We start from the raw sequence: 22,806 nt of genomic DNA, 5'->3' as shown, positions 1-22,806 counted from the left end.
TAGAAAATTGTTGGTTGAGAATTTGCAAGTAAGGCAAAGTGTTAATATGTGATTCTGCATGAAAACTGCAAAAGGGAAAAAGGAACATTAGCAGGACTTACTGCTGTCCACCACGTTCCCGGGTTGTCCAGGCCACAGTTGTCGCTGTATTCCAGGCAGCAGGAGTCGGGCACGCGGGTGGCGTTGTAAACCTCGAACCAGTCTGTGTGGTTGGTGACTCCACAGCAACGAAACTGCACCAGAAAGAGACGATAAGTCAACAGAGTCTTTTTTTTATCATCACAACTCACCTCACATCCTAATACATAACAACAAATAAACATCCTCCACTACAGGAGACCAAATTATTTACCTGCCAAAAACAAGATTTACTGGTTGAAATAATTCATATTCATAGAAAAATGCTTCACTGCTGCTCCTGGACAGTCCTCATCTTATTTGTCCCAAAGCCTTAAACATAATTTTCTAACTCGCCTGCTTCTTTTTATCTACATCATCCCGCTCTGTGATTGGTATAGATTTTTGATAAGGGATCATGGCTTTCAACACGATTCAGTTCATCAGTGTATTAGACGAGATAAAGTGTCCCTGTTGTTTTCTTCATCTGGTGGATTTTTTAATTCAGTGCAGGAATAGCGCAGCCTGAACCGCTCCCCATGACGCTTCGTGCACAGAATCAGGAATGTTGTGTTAATTTAAAACCTGCTCGACCGCTTAAACAACAGATCCAGTTTGCAATTCATCATAAAGTACAGGAGAATTCAAAGGGCCATAAAACACAGCTGTAAAGTTAGAGAACAAATCAAAGACTAAAGACTGCACAGAGGAGGAATATTCAAATGTTGCCACCTTGAAAAGTTAACAACCCCCGTGTGACCCTAACTGATTTATTACAGCAGCTTTTTTTCGGTGCTGCGTGGATGTTTTACTGCTTCCTCTCCTCTTCTCCACATAAAGTGGAGGGCTGCTACATTCGTGTCCTTAAATGACGCCACAGAAGGTTTAAAGTCAAAAACTTTCTGTTGAGTAAATGGTCTTTGTGGAGACATCATCTGCCTCATCACACATGACAGTGTGGTGTAAACACTAGTGGAGGACGCACCTTTGCATGACCATAAATAGGGCTGAGAACAGTTCCCCCTGGAGGCTGGCTAAGTTAAACCCCATAAACCTCAATGTTAAAATATTCATGGATTTCTACTTTCACATCCTTCTTTCCCACCTAAGCTCCATTCAGGCTCTATCTTGTTGCCTGTATTTGGATTAGCAGGGAGTTTAAATGCACTGGGGTCGTTCACACAGACACAAAATGCCTCTTCAGAATGATCATCCAACTGTAATGTGAGTGGGAACCTGCACAACGAAGATGAGGATCAACCAAGCGGCAACCTTCGGGGCTCAAAGTTGAAGCCCATGCGGAAGTGTCAAAAATTGTAATTCACGCCGCAACTGCTGGGGCTGGCTCCAAAAGCGAGTAATTTCCCATAGACTCCCATGTTCCATGTTAAAATGGCCGACTTCACAGCAGAAAAAAACATGTTTACAGCCTGGTACAAAAAAAACACTCTGGTCTCAGATGATAGGTTCTCTTCTAGTGTCAATTGTAGGGGGGGTGAATTTTTTTACAACTCACTCGTTTCAATTGTATTCTGACTTAAAATTACGCATAATTATGGGCGTTGCCGCTTGAGTGACAGACAGTTGACGTATCACAATGTGAGTTTCCTGCTTCCACGATCGCCCGCCCCCCTAAACCCTGCTCGTGCTCCCCCTTTTTGTCCATATTTGGAGAACGGCTCTTCAGAAATAAATGGGTGACGTCACGGAAGCTCTGTCCATAGTTTTTACTGTCAATGGGATCAACACACAAAGATCCATGGCATGATCCTAACAGATTGAAGGATAAAAAACAGCCCATTGGCACAGAGCTGGGTATGTGTTCATGCAGTTATCCATAACAAACTCCATATTCCTGAAACATGTTATGATTTGGGAGACCTGGGTCCACTTCTTCCAACCAGAATAATAGAAAGAGTGGAAAGTCCCAGAGTCTTCAGCTCTGGTGCATGCAAACAGTGCTGCTGGTGGACTGTCTGGAACAAGGTCACACCACTGCCAGCTGGAAGAGTTCAAGAAGATTCAACACTTGGACAACAGTGCAGCATAGAAGCCAACAGTGGTGATAGCTGCCATTGTCCACCACCAAGCCTGATCACATGATTTCTTCTCAAAGACTACAGAGATACGGTGGATGTCCCACAAGACATGCCTGGTCAATTTCTACCACCCTGATCGAGCAGACAGGAAGTCAGACATAAGAACAGAATACAGAATCCAGATTTTGGAAGTACATTTGGAAGTAGTTTGTTGATGAAGATTCTCAGTCATCCAGGTCATCATACGTATAGAAGATTGAAGCAAGGCGTCTGGACTTATAGAGTTTTCTTGAAGACATTTCGCTGCTCATCCAAGCAGCTTCATCAGTTGGAAGTAGAAAAGCACGAAGAAGCCTCCTATTTCCTCATTGTTTTGTAGAGATATGCAGATTGAAACACAATCATGTGGCTTTCTTGTGCTCTTTAAACTTCTGTTTAAATGTGTCATCTCATGAATAAGTTGCTGAGGACACAACAAAACCACAGTGTGCATTCTGTATGCTAAGGATCTGTACTCTCAATGACCGCTGGACTGAGTGTATATAAGGTGACTGCTAAAAAAACAGAGCACGAACCCATCAATCACCACTCGTTCATACATATATACATCCTTCCATAAGTGGCCATTAATAATATTCAGGGTGAACTTTGCTCCAGGGACCTCTGCTGCATTATCCATTCAGTGAGTCAGCGTGTATTAAAGTAGCTCAGGAGGAGGCAACAGAAACGGAACAGCCCTGTTAATGGTCTTCATCTCCACAGACTTGGTGGTGCCACAAACATAAACACACATTCATTCAGGCAGACTGTCCTCATGTTGTCATCCTGCATGTAGATATATTAAAAACCCCTCTGCACATTAACACCCCCACAAACACACCTGCAGCTGCATAAAATATTTGCATAGCAATAGATTTCTCTGTCATCATTTATGCCTTTTTTCAGGCACCACACACACACACACACACACACACACAGACTGTATGCCTTCCAGACATTAAATGAATACACGCACACAACTGCCAAACATTCTGCATATAACACACATTTACTAATGGAACAAATCTACAAGCCATAACACTGCATCTGTGATGTGACAGAAAAAAGGTCCAGAGAGTCTCCAATCTATCATTTCATGTCTCCCAGAGGCATTTTCCTGCAGCACCCGTCCTCTGCAATCCTTAATTTCAAATCTGCGCTCCTCACATTGTGTTTTCTTTGTTGAGGAATTTGAAAAATATATAAAAAAATATATATAAATAATACAAAGGAATAGGCACATCAAAGTGAGGGCTGGAAACAAAGATTACCTCTGAGAGTCTATGATGTTTGCATTAATCTCACTGACAGCATTTAAAACAGAAAAAAATATGATTTTTTTTTTCATGCTTGTAAAAACATAATAGTGTTTTAATAACACCAAAACAGTGCTTTAGCTGCTCACTTATAATTTATTGTGATCACAGTGGTACAAAAGACGAAGTGAAACCTCGGCAATAACAGAGTGCGCTCTGTCACGATGAATCATGCAGCCAGAACGTCATGTATCTGCACTTGTGACACCTTATTTTGTATGTGTCTCTCTTTATGATTCTGAAGTTAATATTGAATGTGCTGCGACATTCACAGCTAAATGTTGTGGTGTGACCTTAACCCCACAAACACCTCCATGCCCCACCGGCGGGTCATCTTACATCAGTTTGAACTATCATCCAGGCGTTGGTCAGACCCACGTTCCCCTCTGTGCCGAAGAGCTGGAGGCCCTTCTTCAGGTCCCTCTGCGCGTACTCATCAATCTGAGGATGAAACAGGAAAGAAAATGATTTCAAATAAACCGTACTTCTGCTTCCTGTGGGGCGTCACATGTTTCAGAGCAGATTGTTTCCATTTTCAGAACCAATGTGATTCGAACTCAAGTGGTAACAAATAACCACATAGGCCTACACACTACACACCGAGTCCTCGTTTGAAACTCTGCATTACAATCTGCCAAAGTGAACCAACACACACACGTAGTTGTTGTTTTTCAAACTGAGTTTGTGCCATTTTTACAGGCAGCACAAAATGTCAGAAATCACTGTGTTTAGACTGTTTGGATGGCAAATTGCTGGTGGAACATAGACTAGAAAAAGGAAGTTTCAATTCAGTAAAAGCAAATCTTTTATTATACTGTGGAACAAAGTTACTATGTTATAGTAATTTTATAACTTTAATAATTTACAACTGTCAATTTCTGGTTTAGCCTTGACTTTTGAAAGTGAAATTATGTTGCCGTCAGTAGAACAATGATATCTACGTGCAATCACACCAATTTTAGACAACTTGGTGTCACATCTGCAGTTTTCTTGGGGTCACATTGTGACACTTTATAGACAAACTAGTGGAAAATTCCTGACAGTTCCAAAACAGTTCCAAACCACCATACATTGAGTAATTGTTGCAGCTTTAGAGCATATAGTGCTAACCGACAGTGACAGCTTTGACAATGATTACCAATCTAAATAGATTCAAAGGAGGTCATATTAGTGCCATTGGATGTAGTGAAGATTTTTGAAGTGTTAGCTGTAATGCTAGCCTTTCTAGCAACCACTGTGTGATGTGACGATATTTGAAACACTGACTCGCCCAACCAACACGTCCAGCGCAGCTTCCTCTATGTGCAAGGTCTCAGATTTTGTTATGTGTGCTTGGTTTCCTCTTTGGTCTGTAATTAGTTGTGCTCTATTGATTGGTGCCCTTGTTTCCTTGACCCATCCAAGCTGTGCATATAGGGCTACCTCAGCCAGATTGTTCGTGCTTCCTTGGTGTGCCTTACTTTCTTTGAGTGAGTTTTCCTGTGCACTGATCTTGCTTAGTATTTGATTACTAATATTTGACCTAACCTCTGTGTTTGTCTTTGCTTGGTTTAGAACCCTGAGGGCTCTTTTTGGATTTTGATTGTGTGCCTGGCATGTGCATTAAAGTATCTGTGTTTGACTCTACCTCCTACAGGACCAGATGTACATGCTTACTGATTGTCTAAATCAGCTGTTAGCATTTAGGTCAACAACGTACTGTTCTGTCAGCAGCACTTAGAGCTAATTAGTCATTGTCAAAGCTGTCACTGCTGCTTAGCTATTGCTAGTTCCTGTCAGACAAGGTGACGGTATACATTCTGTGATTAGTTCTGCTGACAGTGTTATTTTTTTAAACGTATCCCTCCATCTTTACGTTATGCTAACTACTGTCAGTGTTATATTTCATCTGTAATTGGGAGTGGACAGCCAATCTGCAGCCATTTTAACAGTCAGACATGGCAGAACAAGCGAGCATCAGTAACCCAATTTATTTTAATCATAGTCTTTAATGCTCAGCAGACCTAGGAGGACACAGCAGTCTGGTGTTCATTTTGAGTTCACGTGTGGTCCGCTTCTCCTCACGAGGTGGTAAGACTAATAAACTCTGGTCAGCAGTGAGGGGACTGAATTGGATTATTATGGCAGGTTACTGAGCTGCCGTTCAATAAACAGGCTGCACAAAGCTCTGTGTGGGTTTAGGTTAGAAGCTCTGTTTCAGCAGTGTGAACCTAAACAAACAAGATAAAAAACATTTGACAAAATCAGCTTTTCCAGTAAGCTTTAAATCAGAAGAAAACAAACCGCAGGCGTGGACACGTCACAGAGGTAAACACGATTAAACCCACCAAACTCTCTGAAGCTAATACATCTGAAACACAGTCCCTCAAAATTACGACATAATCACACAGAAGGGAGAACTATAGAAGGCAAACGGCAAACAAAAGCACACACACAAGCCACTCAGCCTTGTTTACATGTTTAGATGGTCAATCCCATCAGACATCAATCGCATTGATCTCCACTGACCTTGCCGTCTCCTACACAGCATAGACGTTTAACAAGGTGTTTGGTGCCTGCAGCCTGCAGCACTCTGTCGCTTTTTAGTGCTGCAAGCCCTCATTTTCCCCATAATGTTATTTATAATGTGCTGTGTAATAAATATGTAACAGGATGAAACATTACTGTGAAATATGGGACAGAATTCACTTTGAATAGGTTAGATATTTCTAAGATGTTATTGGTTAAAAAGATTGTAATTAAGCCAAATAAATGGGTGTTAAAGGTTATTTCTAGTGGCTTTTGTTGAATTTGTATCCCACTGAATGTTGCAACCCAGCAGCTGGAAGCGGGTTATATAACACCAGAATAAGGCAACAGGCCAATAAACATGGATGTAAATTATGCATCATTTCAAGACTTGTGGTCTCAGTGATGCACACAAGTTTTCTTGCTGTAAGAGTGCATGTAAAAGAGAGTGGATTCCTACATGCGAGTGGATGTATTTCATGCATATTTATTAAAGGTCATAAGCCCGCCTGCAGGCCTCAGCACATATCGGTAGCAGTTTTGTCAAACTCTGGACTGCTGGGGAAAAAATGTGCCTCTGGGCCCCCAGGTCGAGATGAACCTGTGTTTACCTTCTAATCACTTACATTAGCATTTATTTCTAATATTGCAGCACACACTAAAAACCTGTAGCAACAAATACATCACCAATGTGTCAACAGTAAAACATGTTTACATGGTGACAGTTCATATACTATATGAAGTTTTGTAGGGGTACATAGACAAATCACTAAGTAACCCAACAGACGAACGGACACATCACCATTGGTCAGCATCGCATTCGTTTTTTAAACTTTCGCCACCGAGCACAAGCATATGTAGCTATAGTGACGTAGGCCTGACGTACACTCCCTGTGTGTTCCTGCCCAAAACAGAGTTACATGGTTCTGGTACAGGTGCTGTGGACCTCCTCGGGCTCTGGAGAAGGGACCAGTCACACTGTTATGAGCTGATATGCCATCAAAAACTGTGGTTAATTCAACCTATCGTCACCAGGAGAAGAGATCAATGTTTCTAGGCCTTAGAAATCATCTTTGTATACATGTCTGGTGCCCACCTGTGGATCTTTAGATGTTTGGGGCAGAACTCGTTACCACAGAAAATGGCTGTGACAGATGTGAAACTTTATCTTGACTTTTATGTAAACCTAACCAGGTTTTTTTATGGCTTAACCGTCTAATATTTTGCCACCCGAGAGCAAAATATGTCCCACAATAGCTAAGATTCTATTCAAAAAGTAATACAGGGGTAGCAGTCATGAATGCAAATGTCCTAGTAATTTCTTTTCGGCCATGATCTAATGCACCAGAATGAATGACAAGAATAAAAAGTTTGCTCAATAATCCTCGGCCCTGACTTACTATTGCCTTATAAAAAAGTTCAGTACAATTCAGCAGAAACGGAGCCCCATTGGCATTCACTTAGAGCAGTGTTCAAGCTGCCTGATTCAATTATTTATTCATTCATTTGAAGGGGACAGAAAAAAGGAGCCAGCGTTAACAATTTCATTTGTTCCACCCAATTAATATAAGTCCAGTATTTGTTCTCCTTCCAGACAAAACAAAACAAACATGTTTTAAAAAGTTTGACCATAAGCAGAGAAAATGTGTTTATTATAATAAAATATTCAGTGTAAAAATGTAACTAGAGATAGATGAGAAACACAGAAGCTAAACTGCAAACTAAATACACACAAAAACAAACTTTCCCTCAAGTTTTTGAAACAAATGTCAGGAAAAATCTGCTCTTTCTCCAGTTTCCTTTCTGTCCCTGGCTCGATGCCTCATTTTTATTTGATAGGGTGCAGCAGGAAGGAGCCAGGAAATGTGTTTGTATTTCTCCACTTCCTGTTCCTCATCCAGACATTAATGATGTGTTTTTGCTTGCATGCTTAAAATAGATGCTTAAACAAAACGCACTGCTGAACATCAAGATGATGATAGAGAGGCTAAATGAGACAACGGACAATGTCGAGGGCATCAAACCTCATCGTGGTTGTAGAAGAGGTCGGTGGTGTAGTCATGTGTGTCTGTGCAGGTGTTAACAGTGCTTTGCTGTATATTTATGACGTGATGTCATCAGATCTTAGGATACACACAGCTGTAAAGATCTGTGCCAGGAATGTTAGAGGGGTGGTTGGTGCCACTAACCCAGCAGCAGACCTTGTGTTTGGGTTTATGTCATCTCTGACACCAGTGCTTTGTTTTAGTTGACTGCAAACTTCTATTTTCTTTTAACCCTTTCACTACTATAATTATAACAGTTCGCCTTCTTTTTTTAAAGATTCTGTCAGAAAATGTTAATTGTATTATTTTACCTGTTTTTCTTGACAGATGAAATATAACTTTCAAAAGCTGGCACACATTTGTTATTATGTTATAAATGCTCAGAACAGTGTGTAATAACAAGAAAAGTAAAAAAACGGATTTGAATTTTCATCAAATTTCTCTTTATAAACAACTATACATGTGCAGCACCAAGACAACAAGAGATTACAAAAATTACCGTGGTCATTACCGTAATGAATGTAATAGCGATCGAAAGAGCCGTTTCTCAGCTTTCAGAATCCGTTTGTTTAATAGTGTGAACATAACCAGAGCTACGGTAGTTTGAACAGCGCATGTCAATTTCTGTCGCCGGCAACAGCTCCGTTTTAGGAGGGTTAACTTGCTGAAGGTTAGGTGTAGATAAAGATCATGTTTAGGTTTAAAATATTGATAAATGTAAAAACATTTTACAAGGCAAAACTACAATGGTGATCAGTCCTACCTCCACATGGCACATATATGGGTGGCAGATACATACACCCTGGTCATTTACAAGGACTGTAAATATCTTGTGTTTTCCTGGCGATGGCACACTTGGCATCAAAAGACAATGTAAATATTTATTTACCATGCTAACATCCAGGTTGGCCTGCAAACATGTATTGTCCCTGCAGCACTGTGTACACCACAGCATGCTTTTACTGCTCCAGGTTGACTGGTTTAGTTTGATGATGTGCAGGCAGTGTAGTGTGTTTTGGGGTTTTGCTTTGAGAGACTTAACTAGACATCAAATGTACAGGGGCTAAAAGCATTGCTGTAATAATAATAATAATAATCCTTCAGTGGTTTTTCACTAAATAGCTTTACTGCTAATGAATTATTGACATGTATTTTTGTGCAGGGTCATTTTAATATTCACTTTATAAGTGGGTTCCCCTCTCGGGCCAATCACATGGCTCCAAACGTATGATGTGTAAACATTAAAAAAACATAATGCCTCAAAGTGATTAAGATGAAAGAGACTTTAGAATGAAAGGACAAATGACAGAATGTAATATGTTGCAACAATAAAAAAAGACCTGCTGACCTAAGCTTCAGCCTGACATCACAGCTGTGGCACAGCGAACCATGTGAGCTTATGTAAGAAAACCTGCACTTTTGTCCCACTTGTGTGGACACACGGAGTCCTCTGAAAAGTTTTATTCAAATGTAAGTAGGTCATTAGTAAGGAGTCACTCCTGTGGAAGTGCGTCATGCAGACGATGCACGCTTTGAGCTCAGTATTGATGTTGTCCTCGGGACTTCAGTCGCCCTTTAACTACACCCGGCGAGTCAAAGATGGGTCCATCAATTATTTATATGGCAGGGATACAAGGAGAGATAAGAGACATGTACAGGGAAGAGAGACGAGACGGAGAGATGTGGAGCTGAAAAAGAGAAGAGGTTAAAAAAAAAGTAAACAGGAAAAGGAGGACGAAGGTAATGAAGGGCAGAAATATGTAAAAGCAAATACACTGCGGTGCTGATGAAGTGGTTATACGACTGCCGGACTCCGGATGACAGAGGCAGTATAGCAGGCGAAGAAAAGGAGCTTTCCATCTGTGACAGCGCAGGGGGGGAAAAAAATACGAGGCGTGGATTTCAAAGGAGGAAATAATGAAAAGAAAAATGCCTCAATTTACCCACTCTCTCTCCAAACAGTGGATATCCATTACCTGTACCACAGATGTAGAATAAGGAGTACAGAGGAGAGGAGAAAAAAGGATCTATGATCTACAGATTTCCTGCAGACACATTATTTCATTCTAAAATGCCAAACAGGGCCCGCTTCATGTCTCACAATGAGGTTTAAAAATAAAAAGGATTTTTGCTTCATTCATAGTATAAAGTGCTGCTTTATGCTGCTGTAAAGTTTTTTTTTAAATATTTTTAAAATATTTGCATCTTCCTCACCTTTATTGTGCCCAAGTTTGCTGTCCTTCAGCACAAACCTCTGTTCCATCCTCCTGCTGAGGGAGCACAGATCACATTCCAGCGGACATCAACTCAATTTAGACCAACATCACGTCTCTCTAAGGTCATTTATTCTGACTCTGTGCTTCCATCTGACTCGCTCGCCTTAAATCTGAGGAGGTAAAGCTGCGTATTTGGGAAAAAGGAGTTATAGAGGAGACCTCTAGTCACCTTTCTGTAGAATCCTTGTGTGTTTATTGCTGCTGCGCCCCTCGGGGGCGGCTCAGTCAATACTTGCAACTTAAGCTGGAGCCTTAAAATTTATAAAATGGGGCAAACAACATTCAAATTTAAAGCCCGGAGTTTTAATTCTGTCCCGAGGAACAGCAACAACCGGGGTTAATTATTGAAGTGGGTGGCATTCCCCTTTAATCTCAGCCCTTAGCTGGGGCAAATCAATTACAAGCCCACTTCTTTTAAATCTTCTACTTCTAATCAGTTCCTGATTAACGCTTGGCAAACTTGGCAAAAAGTGAGGAGACAATCAATACCATTAACAGAAGTCAGAGTCGCCGCTATAGGAGAAGGAGAAAGAGAAGGTACTGGAACGTCTTTAATCAAGGAGGTGTTGACAAGATGTTACACAATACCACAAGGTCAGGACGGCAAGGTTTAATTCATTCAGAGATTTCTCTGTTCCGTGCCTCTGTCTCTGTGAAATATGACACTATATTCGATGTGCAGCTGAAATTTTCTTAAACTCTTTCGCCGGCAGCTGTTTACAACAACAGGAGCCTTTTCTGAAGCTGTCATCTGATGCCTCCAGTCTGTCCTGAACCATCTGACATCACAGCAGATCTATTTTGATCCCTCTTATAAAGTTTTATCACCTTTTAGCTGCTGTTAAAGTTCAGCCAGGCTTCTCCTGTGCTATGAAAATGCGGAATACACTCGTGCTCATACTGATGTCAGCAGTAAGCTCCATCCGTGGGGACATATATATGAACGGCAGCAGCATCAAGCAGGAGAACGTCTTTCAGATCAGCAGTATGGCAGCAAAAAAGAGAGAGAGAGAGAGCAGTGCGATATGTGTTGGATGTAGTAAGACGCTAGCATGAAGGCTTCAATTTATTCTTTTTAAAACATCTGTGTAAAACCACATAACCACTGTGTCTGCATAAAAGTGACTTTTTTCAAGCTTGGCTGTTTTACCGCGGTGAGTCTGGCTTGCACAAAAGTCCTTTTCTGTCCCTCGTCACAGCTAAAAATGATGCCGGATGATACTGGGTGTGATTGTGTGGCATCAACACATCCTCAAAAAAACGACAAAAATGGCTGATAATTACAACCAGAATGGTTGAAACACAGGGATGTATGGATCACAGGACACACAGGAAGTTCACATAGGGGGTGGGTGATGGACTTTTTACCCAGGAGTCTGGGGTTTGTGCTCCACCTGACACAGGTGATTTATTTTCATTTCCTCGCTCTTGGGGTTTGGTGTAGGTTAGGTGTTGATGAGGAGGACATTAAGGGTTAAATGATAATATATGACCTGTGAGCAGCAGGTGCAAACAGCATGGTCGTTTCTAAGGACTGTAAATATTGACCGCATATAACATTTCCCAGGTGACGAGAGGCCGTCTGTTACACTTGCATAACTGTCAGAGATGGTAAGAAAGTCAGAGGGTTCACGCCACATGAAAATTTGTGTCGTTCACAGCACAGTGTACAAATACTAATACATGCCAATAATATTGTTTGGCAGCTAATTCTGTTGACTATCAGTCAATAACTCGACAACACTGAAGGAGGAAAATGTAACCCAGGAAACTGGAAGGATTTGTTGCACCAATTCTTTTTAATGCGTTAAAATTAACTTTAACTTTTTTTTTCTAGATTGAGAACCCATGGTCTGATTCAATCACATAATTTTTCCTTGTTTTGTTTTCCTATTGTCCTATTTTGTTTTTCTTTCGAGAAGTGACCTATGTGTTTAGAAGAAGTTTTGACTGCCAGATGTATAAAATATTACATTTATTTAAAGGTAGGGTAGGAGATTTCATTCTGATGCACTTTTTGTTAAATTAGTGTAACTTCTCTTTACAATCCGATAGCAACCGATTAGTTCGGCAGTTCCGCTTTAAAACGAAGAATATTAATAATCTGTGGAAGCTATAAAACGCTAAAAACATCAGCCAATCCTCCGGGTGGACCCTGCGCGGAGTATTGGCTGGTTGTCACTCTCTTCCTGCTCTGCGTGCACCAGAGAGGTACGTGCATGATGGCCGAAGTCACAGACCGCAGCTCGTCTTCAGGTGATGCGCGTCCATGTGGAGGCGTGGCTTCGGGGTGAGCTCCGAGAGAAAGGGGCGTGTGTTTACGTTTGAAATCTGGCTGACTCTCACTGAGTTTTCAAAATCTCCTACCCTACCTTTAATAGTAAATCAATTAACTTTAATTTGATGTTATTTCAATTAAAATCTTCAGTATCTATTGCATTAACATTTTAGCTGCCAAACAGACAATGTGAGAATAGAAATTTAAAAAAACTGGTGTTGTAGAATGCAAGTTATCTCTGTTCTTATCTGTGCAGAATAAAAGTTGACACTCAGCCTTAGTCATAGCACGTGGACCTGAAAGTCAGCTCCTCATTTACTGTGATGGATTTTGTTTTTCCAGCATAATTAAAAGAGAGAGTGACAGAGAGCGGAGTTGTTTCTAGAACTGAGTTCCAATCAATGAGATGAACAAGTTTGCAAAAACGAATTCACATCCTGAAAAATAAACATTAAAAATATCTCTAGTCGTGACAGAGCCAACTGGCCTGATTTTAAAGTCTTTCATGCTTTTCTGAGAAATCATGTGTTCAACCTAATTCAGCTCAGAGAAGTTAAGCCTCGTATCTTTTGTGCTTGTTTTTAAATCAAACTTTCAGTCCACTGCAACATTACAGGAGGCAAAAGACTCCTCAGATAATTGCCCTCCACTTTCTAGCTCAAATCTGTTTTCATAACATAACATTACTGTAGCAAATGTTTATGTACTGTACTCTGAAGCAGAGGTTTCATCCTCCATGTGTCGCTGTGTTGTTGTTGTGTTTCCAGTTAGCTTCCTCTTTCAGCACCCTGATTGCAATTTAAATTACTTATAATTACCATCTTTACTCAACAACATTATCTGCAGCGCACAAACTGCGCAGTCCCTCGTCACATATATTCCAAAGCTGCACAAACAAATGTGTTGTCTGTTGGCTGATCATCTCAATTTGTCTCTCATATTAACATTGCCCTGACATGGGTGTGTTTTGGTGATGTGATTAGCCAGGGGTGTTTATCTAATTGCATTTCTGCAGTGTGCATGAAATGAAAATTTCTAGTGCTTGAAATGTATTCTGACAGGGGCGCTGCATTTTGATATCCCGACAAGCAAAAGATGGCTGATGCCGGAACAGTAATGATGTGAAAAGTGGAGATCTATCACGCTTGAAATGGGGTTGGAATGGGTCTCATATGATGCTTGTAGTGTTCTTTAACTGCATGAGCGGCTGGGGTTCACCTGCATTCAAAGTTCTACTTCCTTCTCCTTATCAAATTATTACAGCATTCAGTCTAACAAAGGTTGAACAGGGCAGAGGAAAGGGGAGACGGTGTGAGAGAGTGACTGACAGCAGAAACAGAACCTGGTTCTCAGGAGGAATGATGCATGTCAACAGGATTTATCATAAGGCGAAGTTTTTTTCAAACACATCCAACCGGATGAAATCAGGCACTCCGAGTGCAGCATGTCAATGTGCCCATGTCAGAGATGTAACTGTAACCATCATAGTGTTTTCAATACGTTTGTAATACACATATGACAATATTAATCTATCACAGCAGGCTACCTTTGCATCCCGGTCTGCAGATAATACTAATCAAGAGCGCTGACACAACTGGGCCAACCACCATCCAGTTCATCCTCAGGGCACCACAAATCTTTGCACATACGTAATGGAAATCCATCATAGGTATTGACAACATTTAAATGTTATGGATTTTCATAAGCTCCAGAAACCACCCACGTTCATGTGCCTGGTGCTTTGTGACCCACTTGACCATGATATGACTCAAGGGCTCAAACCATAAAAAAACTACTTAGTTAGGTATTGTAACGCAAACTATTTAACACATTTTATGGGATAAATATGTCCCATCTACAGGAAGATTCTCTGCCAGTTCGGCCACTGTTGACACCATTGACAGTAAAAACTATGGACAGAGCTTCCGTGACGTCACCCGTTTGTTTCTGAAGAGCCGTTCTGAGGCTCGGTGGGAGGTTCCAGGACGTGATGACCGCCGCCATGTTGGCAGCGTCACGTCCGCCAAAACTCCAAATATGGACAAAAAGGGGGAGCACGAGCGGGGTTTAGGGGGGCGGGCGATCGTGGAAGCAGGAAACTCACGTTGTGATACGCCAACTGTCTGTCACTCAAGCGGCAACGCCCATAATTATGCGTAATTTTAAGTCCGAATACCATTGAAACGAGTGAGTTGTAAAAACATTCACCCCCCCTACAATTGACACTAGAAGAGAACCTATCATCTGAGACCAGAGTGGTTTTTTGTACCAGGCTGTAAACATGTTTTTTTCTGCTGTGAAGTCGGCCATTTTAACATGGGAAATTACTCGCTTTTGGAGCCAGCCCCCAGCTGTTGCGGCGTGAATTACAAGTTTTGACACTTCCGCATGGGCTTCAGCTTTGAGCCCCGAAGGTTGCCGCTTGGTCAACACACTTGACATGCACTTATTCACATGACCACATGGGGGCATCAGATATAAAAACATCTTTTAATGGCCTGGAAACACATAACCCCCAACATTCGGGTTTTAAAATATATTGCCTCATATGTCAGACTGTACTGTATCTAATAACTGAATCCTGCACTCTGTTTACACAGCCCCTTTGTTATGCTACTGTGTGCCTTTAATGCACCTCACTGTTCTGCATGAATGGTATCAAAGTGGGCATTATGCTGCGCCTCTGATGGCTCTTTGAATCCTTTTATAGTAATTAAATGTCACAAGCTAAGGTGGAGTTATGCTTTAGGTTTGTGAACAAGCAAAAGTGGAATAAAGAAAGCGTCCTCAGAGCTATGAGAGTGGCTGTAGAATAATGGGAACGGTAATACAGGGAAATCTGGTGCCTAAACTGCGCGAAAGCACCATAAAACCAAAGCGTATTGATGTTGGAGGGACTTGGTCTCGGCTCTAACTGTGCATATAAAACATCCATTTGTTTACACACTAGTGGTGACAGGCTCTTCTGCTTATTTACTTTAGATGGAGTTAAAGTAATTTGTTATAATGGCAATTTTTAGAAATGGCGCCATCATAACGAGACGCATGACCACTACATCGTCTGCTGTTGATGTAACGGTGGCCATGATTCATTTTAACGGCTCCATACCCTCTGGGTGAGTGGATGAGGCGTAAGAAATGAAACCTGACCATATCTCTTCATGACTTCCTTTTTACAGCTGCATTACCTCACCTTGACTCATCCCAGAGCGGACAACCAGACAGGAAATCACCTCTACCGCTGCTCATGACAGGGCCTTGTTCAACCATCAACCCCTGAGCAGCAGAGAGGAAAGACCGCGTGCTCCACCGACCTAATGACGAGCATAGTGTCGAGGTGAGAACACAAATGATCCTGACAGGATAAGCTGCACTCTAAAAACAGACTCCTGTTATGATGAGGCTGCAGCTGGAAAAGGCCCATTTTTTTTTTTTTTTTACAGGTGTTTCATTTGAGCTCTACAGAAACAAGGGTCATGCAGTGATGCAGGAAGGATGAGCACTCACATGTGAACTGGATCTTGTTTACAAAGCTGTGAAGGTTTTCTTCCAACTAATATGTTTGACCTGTTAGTTTGAATGACATCAAACCACACAAATAAAACCTAGAAAACACTATGAGCCCCTCCTCTGCCTCCCAAGTTTAGTAGGTTTGTTATCATCCCATTCAGTGGCCATTATCAGCTATGTTATCAACCTAGGTTTGGCCACTATTACTGTTATCGCATCATCAGCTGAGTGCATATATATATATATATATATATATATATATATATATATATATATATATATATATATATATATGGGTATATATATATATATATGGGTATATATATATATATATATATATATATATGGGTATATATATATATATATATATATATATATATATATATATATATATATATATATATATATATATATATATATATATATATATATGGGTATATATGTATATAGGTATATATATATATATATATATGGTATATATGTATATAGGTATATATGTATATAGGTATATATATATATAGGTATATATATATATAGGTATATATATATATCTATCTACAGGTATATATATATACATATACATATACATATATATAGATATATATATAGATATCTAGATAATAGACCTACCAGTAGGTCTATTATCATTCATTGTTATGGAGCCGTTTGAGCAAAGGGGTTGGACACAGAGCTGTGGGCTTGATTGATCGGATTGATGTTTTATTCTGGACCTTGAGATCTGTGTTTTTATATCATAATATAGACATGGCACAGCGGTTGCCAACAATTGTCAAACATACCCCTGAATCTTTCTGTCTTTCACCTTTTCTTTGTGAAATGTCAGCTCTGCCTTTTGTTAAGGAACCTTCATGAACTGAGGGCACAGTGAGGGCAGTTGTTTTCCTTTCATTTTTAACTCCTCGGCGTCAGGTGACACCTTTTGGCTGCAGGGCCTTTGTTGCAGGATCCTGGCTGATGCAGATGTCCGCAGTGATCTGTGTATTGTGGGTCCGAGGGCTTTGGGATTTAAATCAAAGGCCGTTCTTTGTGCATAGATAGCTAGATTGATTTCTTTTCAGCTGCTCACACAGCACAGGAGTCTTGAGTTAGTGCCCACAACCAAATATTGATATCTAGTTTCATTCCACAGTGGATGTGTATAAAACTAATACAATTATATAGCAGAGAGAATCCCATCCAAACATCTGTTGCACTGTAAAGAAGCCAACTGTAATAAGCCTTACAATGAGTGCACACAAACACACACACAGCTTTCTATTCTATTGATCTGCCTTTGGTTTAGACTGGAATTCCTATCAATATTGTTGCACAACAGATTCATATGAACCTCAGGGGTAACTTATCAAGCACCCAGAGGCAGAACTGCCAATAATCTCTATCACGTGTATTGACCTTTTCAGTTCTTTCGATTGGTTGGTTTCCAGCCAGCGTTCACTCCATTTCTTGCACCTCTGTTAAGACCTTTTAAACACCCCCGCGGCATGTTTGATAACTAAATGAATCAGCCTAATACAGTATTACTGCAACTTAAACTCCCACTCTGGTGACCACTGATGTTATCACTCATATTTTTCAGTTTATGACCCAGAAAGTTGAACATTTAGTACAGTAGAAATACACAATGTAAACACTGATGACAAATATTACAAGAAAATGTCTTCAAGCTACTGAATGTAAACAAAAATATGACACACATAATACCTGAGCCATTTTATGGTCTATCTCCTTGTTATTATCCTGCTGTTCACCTGGAGGGAGTTGTTATATAAGGACTATCTAACGGCTCCTTTTAGACAAAGAGATTATGTTTTATTTATGTCCTTTCATCTTTCTTGACCATAACCTGCTATCTTTCTGTTAATGGATGCTGATTGGACAGATCTATATATAGTGCTACAGCTGCTGCCTGAATGTGTTACATCACAATGGCAGAAAGTGATGTCACTGACAGATATAGGACAATATTTTTCTACATTTACTTTTATTGAAAACACAATTAAATTATTATTTGAACATATTATGACATCATGTCCCCTATGATTAGGACTTCCCTCCATATTGTCATAGTCCTGCTTTATTTTGAAAGTCATCCTTCCATCCCATTGTGTTTTGTTAAGCCTTGTGCACTTCCTGTTTTATTTTGTAAGGACACTTTCATGTGCATCTCTTTGTTTTTACTTCCTGTCCTCCTTTGTGATTGGCTGCTCCGCCCTCATTGGTTTCACCTGAGCTCTGTGTGTCTGTGGCTCACTGTTGGTGTCAGCCTCCTGGATCCATTGAGGTTTTCAATGGTTTTTTCCACCACAAACTGAAGGACAGAAAATGGAAATACTTGCATAGCAAAACTAAAGTCTACCCACTGCTGAAGGCCCTGTGAAGTGAGTGAGTCTAGTTTGACCTGATTGGCTCTTTCCCCTGGACAGTGTGGGTGTGAACAGACAGGTTATTACACCTGTCAGGCAGATTAAAGTCTGTTGTTCCTCACTTTTGTATCAAGCATTGGAAACACTTCAGATGTAAACATGTCTGGCTGGAGCTCATTGTCCGCTTTTATCTGTCACACTGAGTTCCTGCTGCACCTAAACAAAGGTCCCATTAGCTCGAACCGAACCTTTGTGTTTTTAGTGCAGCTTGTTTTGTCTTTACACTAGAATTCTTACATATTATCGCACACAGTCACATCTGATGATGCATGTGCTGGGAATCTGGAATCTGAACTTGAAGATGAAATCACTGCATACATTTGAAAGTGTTTTTGTATTTTCTGCCGGCAGTGAGCGCGACGTGTTTCTTCGCTGGCTATTGATTCAGAGATCATCGCCTAACTTTAACGAGGTAAGATTTTTTGTGTGTGTGTCTAAATGCGAACTGATGTGCTGATGTTGCTTTGTGAATGTTAAAATATCACCTATGGGGTTGCGTTTGCTCTTGAGCTGTCCAGCTGTCAGATGAAGTGATGTGAATTGGAAATAATTCTTGTTGAGGTTGGTCTTGTTTACATTTTTTGTTGTTCTCGGTGTGTGTGTTGTGGAGCTTTCATGGCCTTTGTTAATGTTGTGATAATAGTGAAGGTGGCCTCTGTTCTGCCAGCTTCTGAACGTAGCTTGACATCTCATCCAACTTTTTTTTAAGCCTGTTTTTGAGGTGTTGTTTTACCTCCTCATTCAGCTGCAGTCCATCTGTGTGGTGTGTTCATGTTTCAGTCTGACTGTACTGGCACTCATTTGAAAACAGACCCACCTTGCGTTATCAGTCAGGTCTGCTGATTTTGGAGCACACCACAGTGACATGGCTGTGTTCTCCTTTCTCAAAATAACCTGCACTAATGAAGCACACTAGAGAGTTTCTGTTAATTGTAGCAACGCTATCAGCTGTGAGTACGCTCTAAATGAGACGGGTTATCCAGCATACACTGCAGCTCTATATATTTATAAACACCTAACCTGGTGTCTACAAGGTCAGAAAAACTGCAATACCTAAAGTGGCCACTAGAGGCTGGCTCTAAAAAAACAAGTCTGTCCTCATCATTGACAGTAAAAACTATGGACAGAGCTTCCGTGACGTCACCCGTTTGTTTCTGAAGAGCCGTTTTGAGGCTCGGTGGGAGGTTCCAGGACGTTGATGACCGCCGCCATGTTGGCAGCGTCACATCCGCCAAAACTCCAAATATGGACAAAAAGGGGGAGCACGAGCGGGGTTTAGGGGGGCGGGCGATCGTGGAAGCAGGAAACTCACGTTGTGATACGTCAACTGTCTGTCACTCAAGCGGTTGCCGCTTGGTCCTCATAGATCTCCATGTTAAAATGTCCAACTTGACTTTCCCCCATATGCCTCAGCAGCGCCCCCTAGAATGAGATCTGGCCCAGTGTTTCTGTTCTGACCTGTCAAAGACTGATGTCTTGTCAGGAAACGGAAAGTGGATTTAACTCACTCTCGCTCCAAAGTTCTTCAATTGTCTTATAACACCCTTAGATATTTGTTGTCTTTGGGGACAAACTGTGAGTTATTTAACTAAGAGAGCAAACCCTACTTGTTTAGAGATGTAATATACTAGAAGCATATGTCCATATAATCAGCCAGGCCTATTATTATGCTAACAAGCACTGAATTAATTACACTTAAAAGGTCTGAGAGGCTCATTATGCAGCTGCTACTCTTAATACAACTACAACCTATAATGATATGCTGCAAATAATAATAAGTACTGTGGAGCTGGTACTTTTCTAATCCCTAAACAAGATACTACTAGCTGACTGCACAGTGTGTGTGTGTGTGTGTGTGACTGATGGGGTAATTTTCCTATGATCTGTTACAAAAAGGCCAAGAGGACGAGACAGTAAACCTACCAAGAGACACGAGAAAGCACCCACACATCAATACCACCCCACTGAGTCAGACTTATTTTTATTAGTTTTGACACTTGGAGCCGCGCTGGTTCCACTGACGTTAACCTCACAGGACCTTTTCATCATCCTTAGGAAGCAACAAAGTGAAACAAGTGGTGACCGCTTGGGGCGCGTGGAAGATCTGTGAGCCATTTGAAGTGGCTTCAGGCTGCGTCACAGAGCTTTTTATCAGGTGTAATAAAACCATCGGGCTGCTGAGGGTGACCATCCCTGAAGCCTGCGATGGAGTTCATCAACATGCACTGAGTCCTGCGCTCTTTAAGTCAGGCCATCTGGAAGGCTTTGCACACAAGAGGACGGGCTTGTAATCCAGTAATGGTGAATTCTGCATAGTTAGTGGCGTGCTTTTCAGAAATAGCAGCACACAGAATTTCAAGACTGACCAATCAGAATCCAGTTTTCTTATTGGCCTCCAAACACCATATGGTAGGTTAGAGGATAAAAGCAAAGGAGTCCCAGAAAGCATATCATGGGTCCAAAATAAAATCAGTTCATGAGCCATCATGCAGGGGAGCAGAGAGCAGAGGGATTTGTCAAACATTTAACACTCTTATAATTAGCCATGTTTCCAGTTTGTGTCTCTTTATTTCTCTCCCTAAAAGCAGCAGAGAAATCTTTTTTCCCTGATCCAACATCACAGGAAACAGATGAGATGGATTCATTTTCTTCAGTGTTTGTATTGATCACACTGGTGTGGTTACTCATGATGAGTCTGTTATTATTCTACCCATCCATAAATCACAGTAGAAGCAGAGACACTGTCCTGTGAAGTAATAAGTGAAGACTTATTTCAAGAACATAGAATTAGACTCTCATAGCACACAGAGAGGAAATTATAATCCCAGGGTGTAAAGAGAAATCACAGTTTCCTGCCTACACCTCATCTATGACCAAAACTCCATCCCTGCACCTGTCTTATTGAATTGCATACGAATAACACTGCACTGTATTTTCAAAATGGCCTCTTCCCATTGCATGAAATATATAGTTTTATGCACACAGCTCAAATCCTTTTTTCTTGCCCTTGTACATATTTTAGCCTTTTTACTCAAACATTATGAGGTAGGAGGGGCTGTGTATTGCTCCAACCTACGGCAGACCTTCACCCATGTGTGCTGGATTTGTGTTTATCCTTCAACACTGCAGCCTTATTTTGGTAATGACTCGTTTTCCGCTCGCTGTTGGGGTTAGGCATTAACATAAAACTGTTCAAGGTTGGACATGAAACGGTGTAAGGGTGTAGCTTTTTGTGCTGGCTGTTGGGAAAATGATTAAATTACAATTAATTTTAAATTGTGTGACTCTTTAACATTATAGGATGAGAGTGTGAAGGTATTTAAACTTATGTCATTTTTCCCAATGTAGTGGTTACATGTGTGAATGCAAATTAATGTTTAAGTCAGCTCCACTCATGTTCCACCTCTTTGCCTGAATGTTGGTGAATGTAATTCATAGAACCAAGGACAAAACAGATTGCGCCTAACCCTGGAGTCCTGAGTGAAACTCTGCCCAGTTACCTCCTTAAATTACTTTTCGCAGTTTTCTGGCAAAACCTCCATATGTTCCGTTGCAACTGTGGTGTTTTTGTGATGATGTGTTTTTGTAGGTGACATCAGGAGGGTTTGTCCATAGTGTTTTACAGTCTTTGAACTGAACCTCATTTGGAGTAGAGGGGTGGGTCATCCTGTCTCCAATGATATTGATAAAAATTAAAGAACATAAAGGATGTCTTCATTCTGACTGTCCCCAGTTGGGCAGATGCCAGTGTGATGGCTAGGTGATGAGATTTTATGTGTAGAAGACACACAGCTCTGATGCGTTTCAGTTGTCCTAATTTTTCTGGTGAGGAAGGACTGTATGGGAAATAAATGAAAAATAAAATAGAATATAAAGCTGTACCACAACTTTCAGTTTTGAGAGTTAAAAGAAAATGATGCTCTAGATTATATGGATGCTCTAGGGTTGTACTGCACATATTTTTTTCCAGCGTGGCCAACTTTAAAAATTTTACAAAGCAGGGGGGAAAAACTCTCAGAATTGCTAAGGCCACCTGCTGTTTAAAAAAGCATCAGGCACTCCTGGTAATGGCCACTTATTCTTTACTGTGAGCGGCATCTCACAGTGCACCAGTTCTGCAGCACATCCACACTATTCCCAACTTTTTTTTTTTTTTAAATGTGTTCTGTCACTAATCGCCTCCAGGGTGGACAAACCTGAATTATTCAGAGGCTGAATAATGGGGTGCGCTCTA

General features: G+C 40.9%; 1 protein-coding gene across 5 annotated transcripts in view; it reads right to left on the bottom strand.

Annotated features, from left to right (window-relative positions):
* The window catches only part of tspan4a (tetraspanin 4a), a 145,853-nt gene that overhangs the window by 15,225 nt on the left and 107,822 nt on the right, over positions 1-22,806 (bottom strand). For all 5 annotated transcript variants that reach the window (XM_028401897.1, XM_028401895.1, XM_028401898.1 and 2 more), the window contains 2 exons: positions 3,851-3,952; positions 102-233 (listed from right to left, as the gene is read on the bottom strand). In XM_028401897.1, coding sequence (XP_028257698.1) covers positions 102-233; positions 3,851-3,952 — 234 coding nt within the window. The remainder of the gene's footprint in view (positions 1-101; positions 234-3,850; positions 3,953-22,806) is intronic.

Source organism: Parambassis ranga, chromosome 3, assembly GCF_900634625.1.
Source record: "Parambassis ranga chromosome 3, fParRan2.1, whole genome shotgun sequence".
NCBI classification, from domain to species: Eukaryota; Metazoa; Chordata; class Actinopteri; family Ambassidae; genus Parambassis; species Parambassis ranga.
This window is presented reverse-complemented; position numbering and strand designations above follow the sequence as displayed.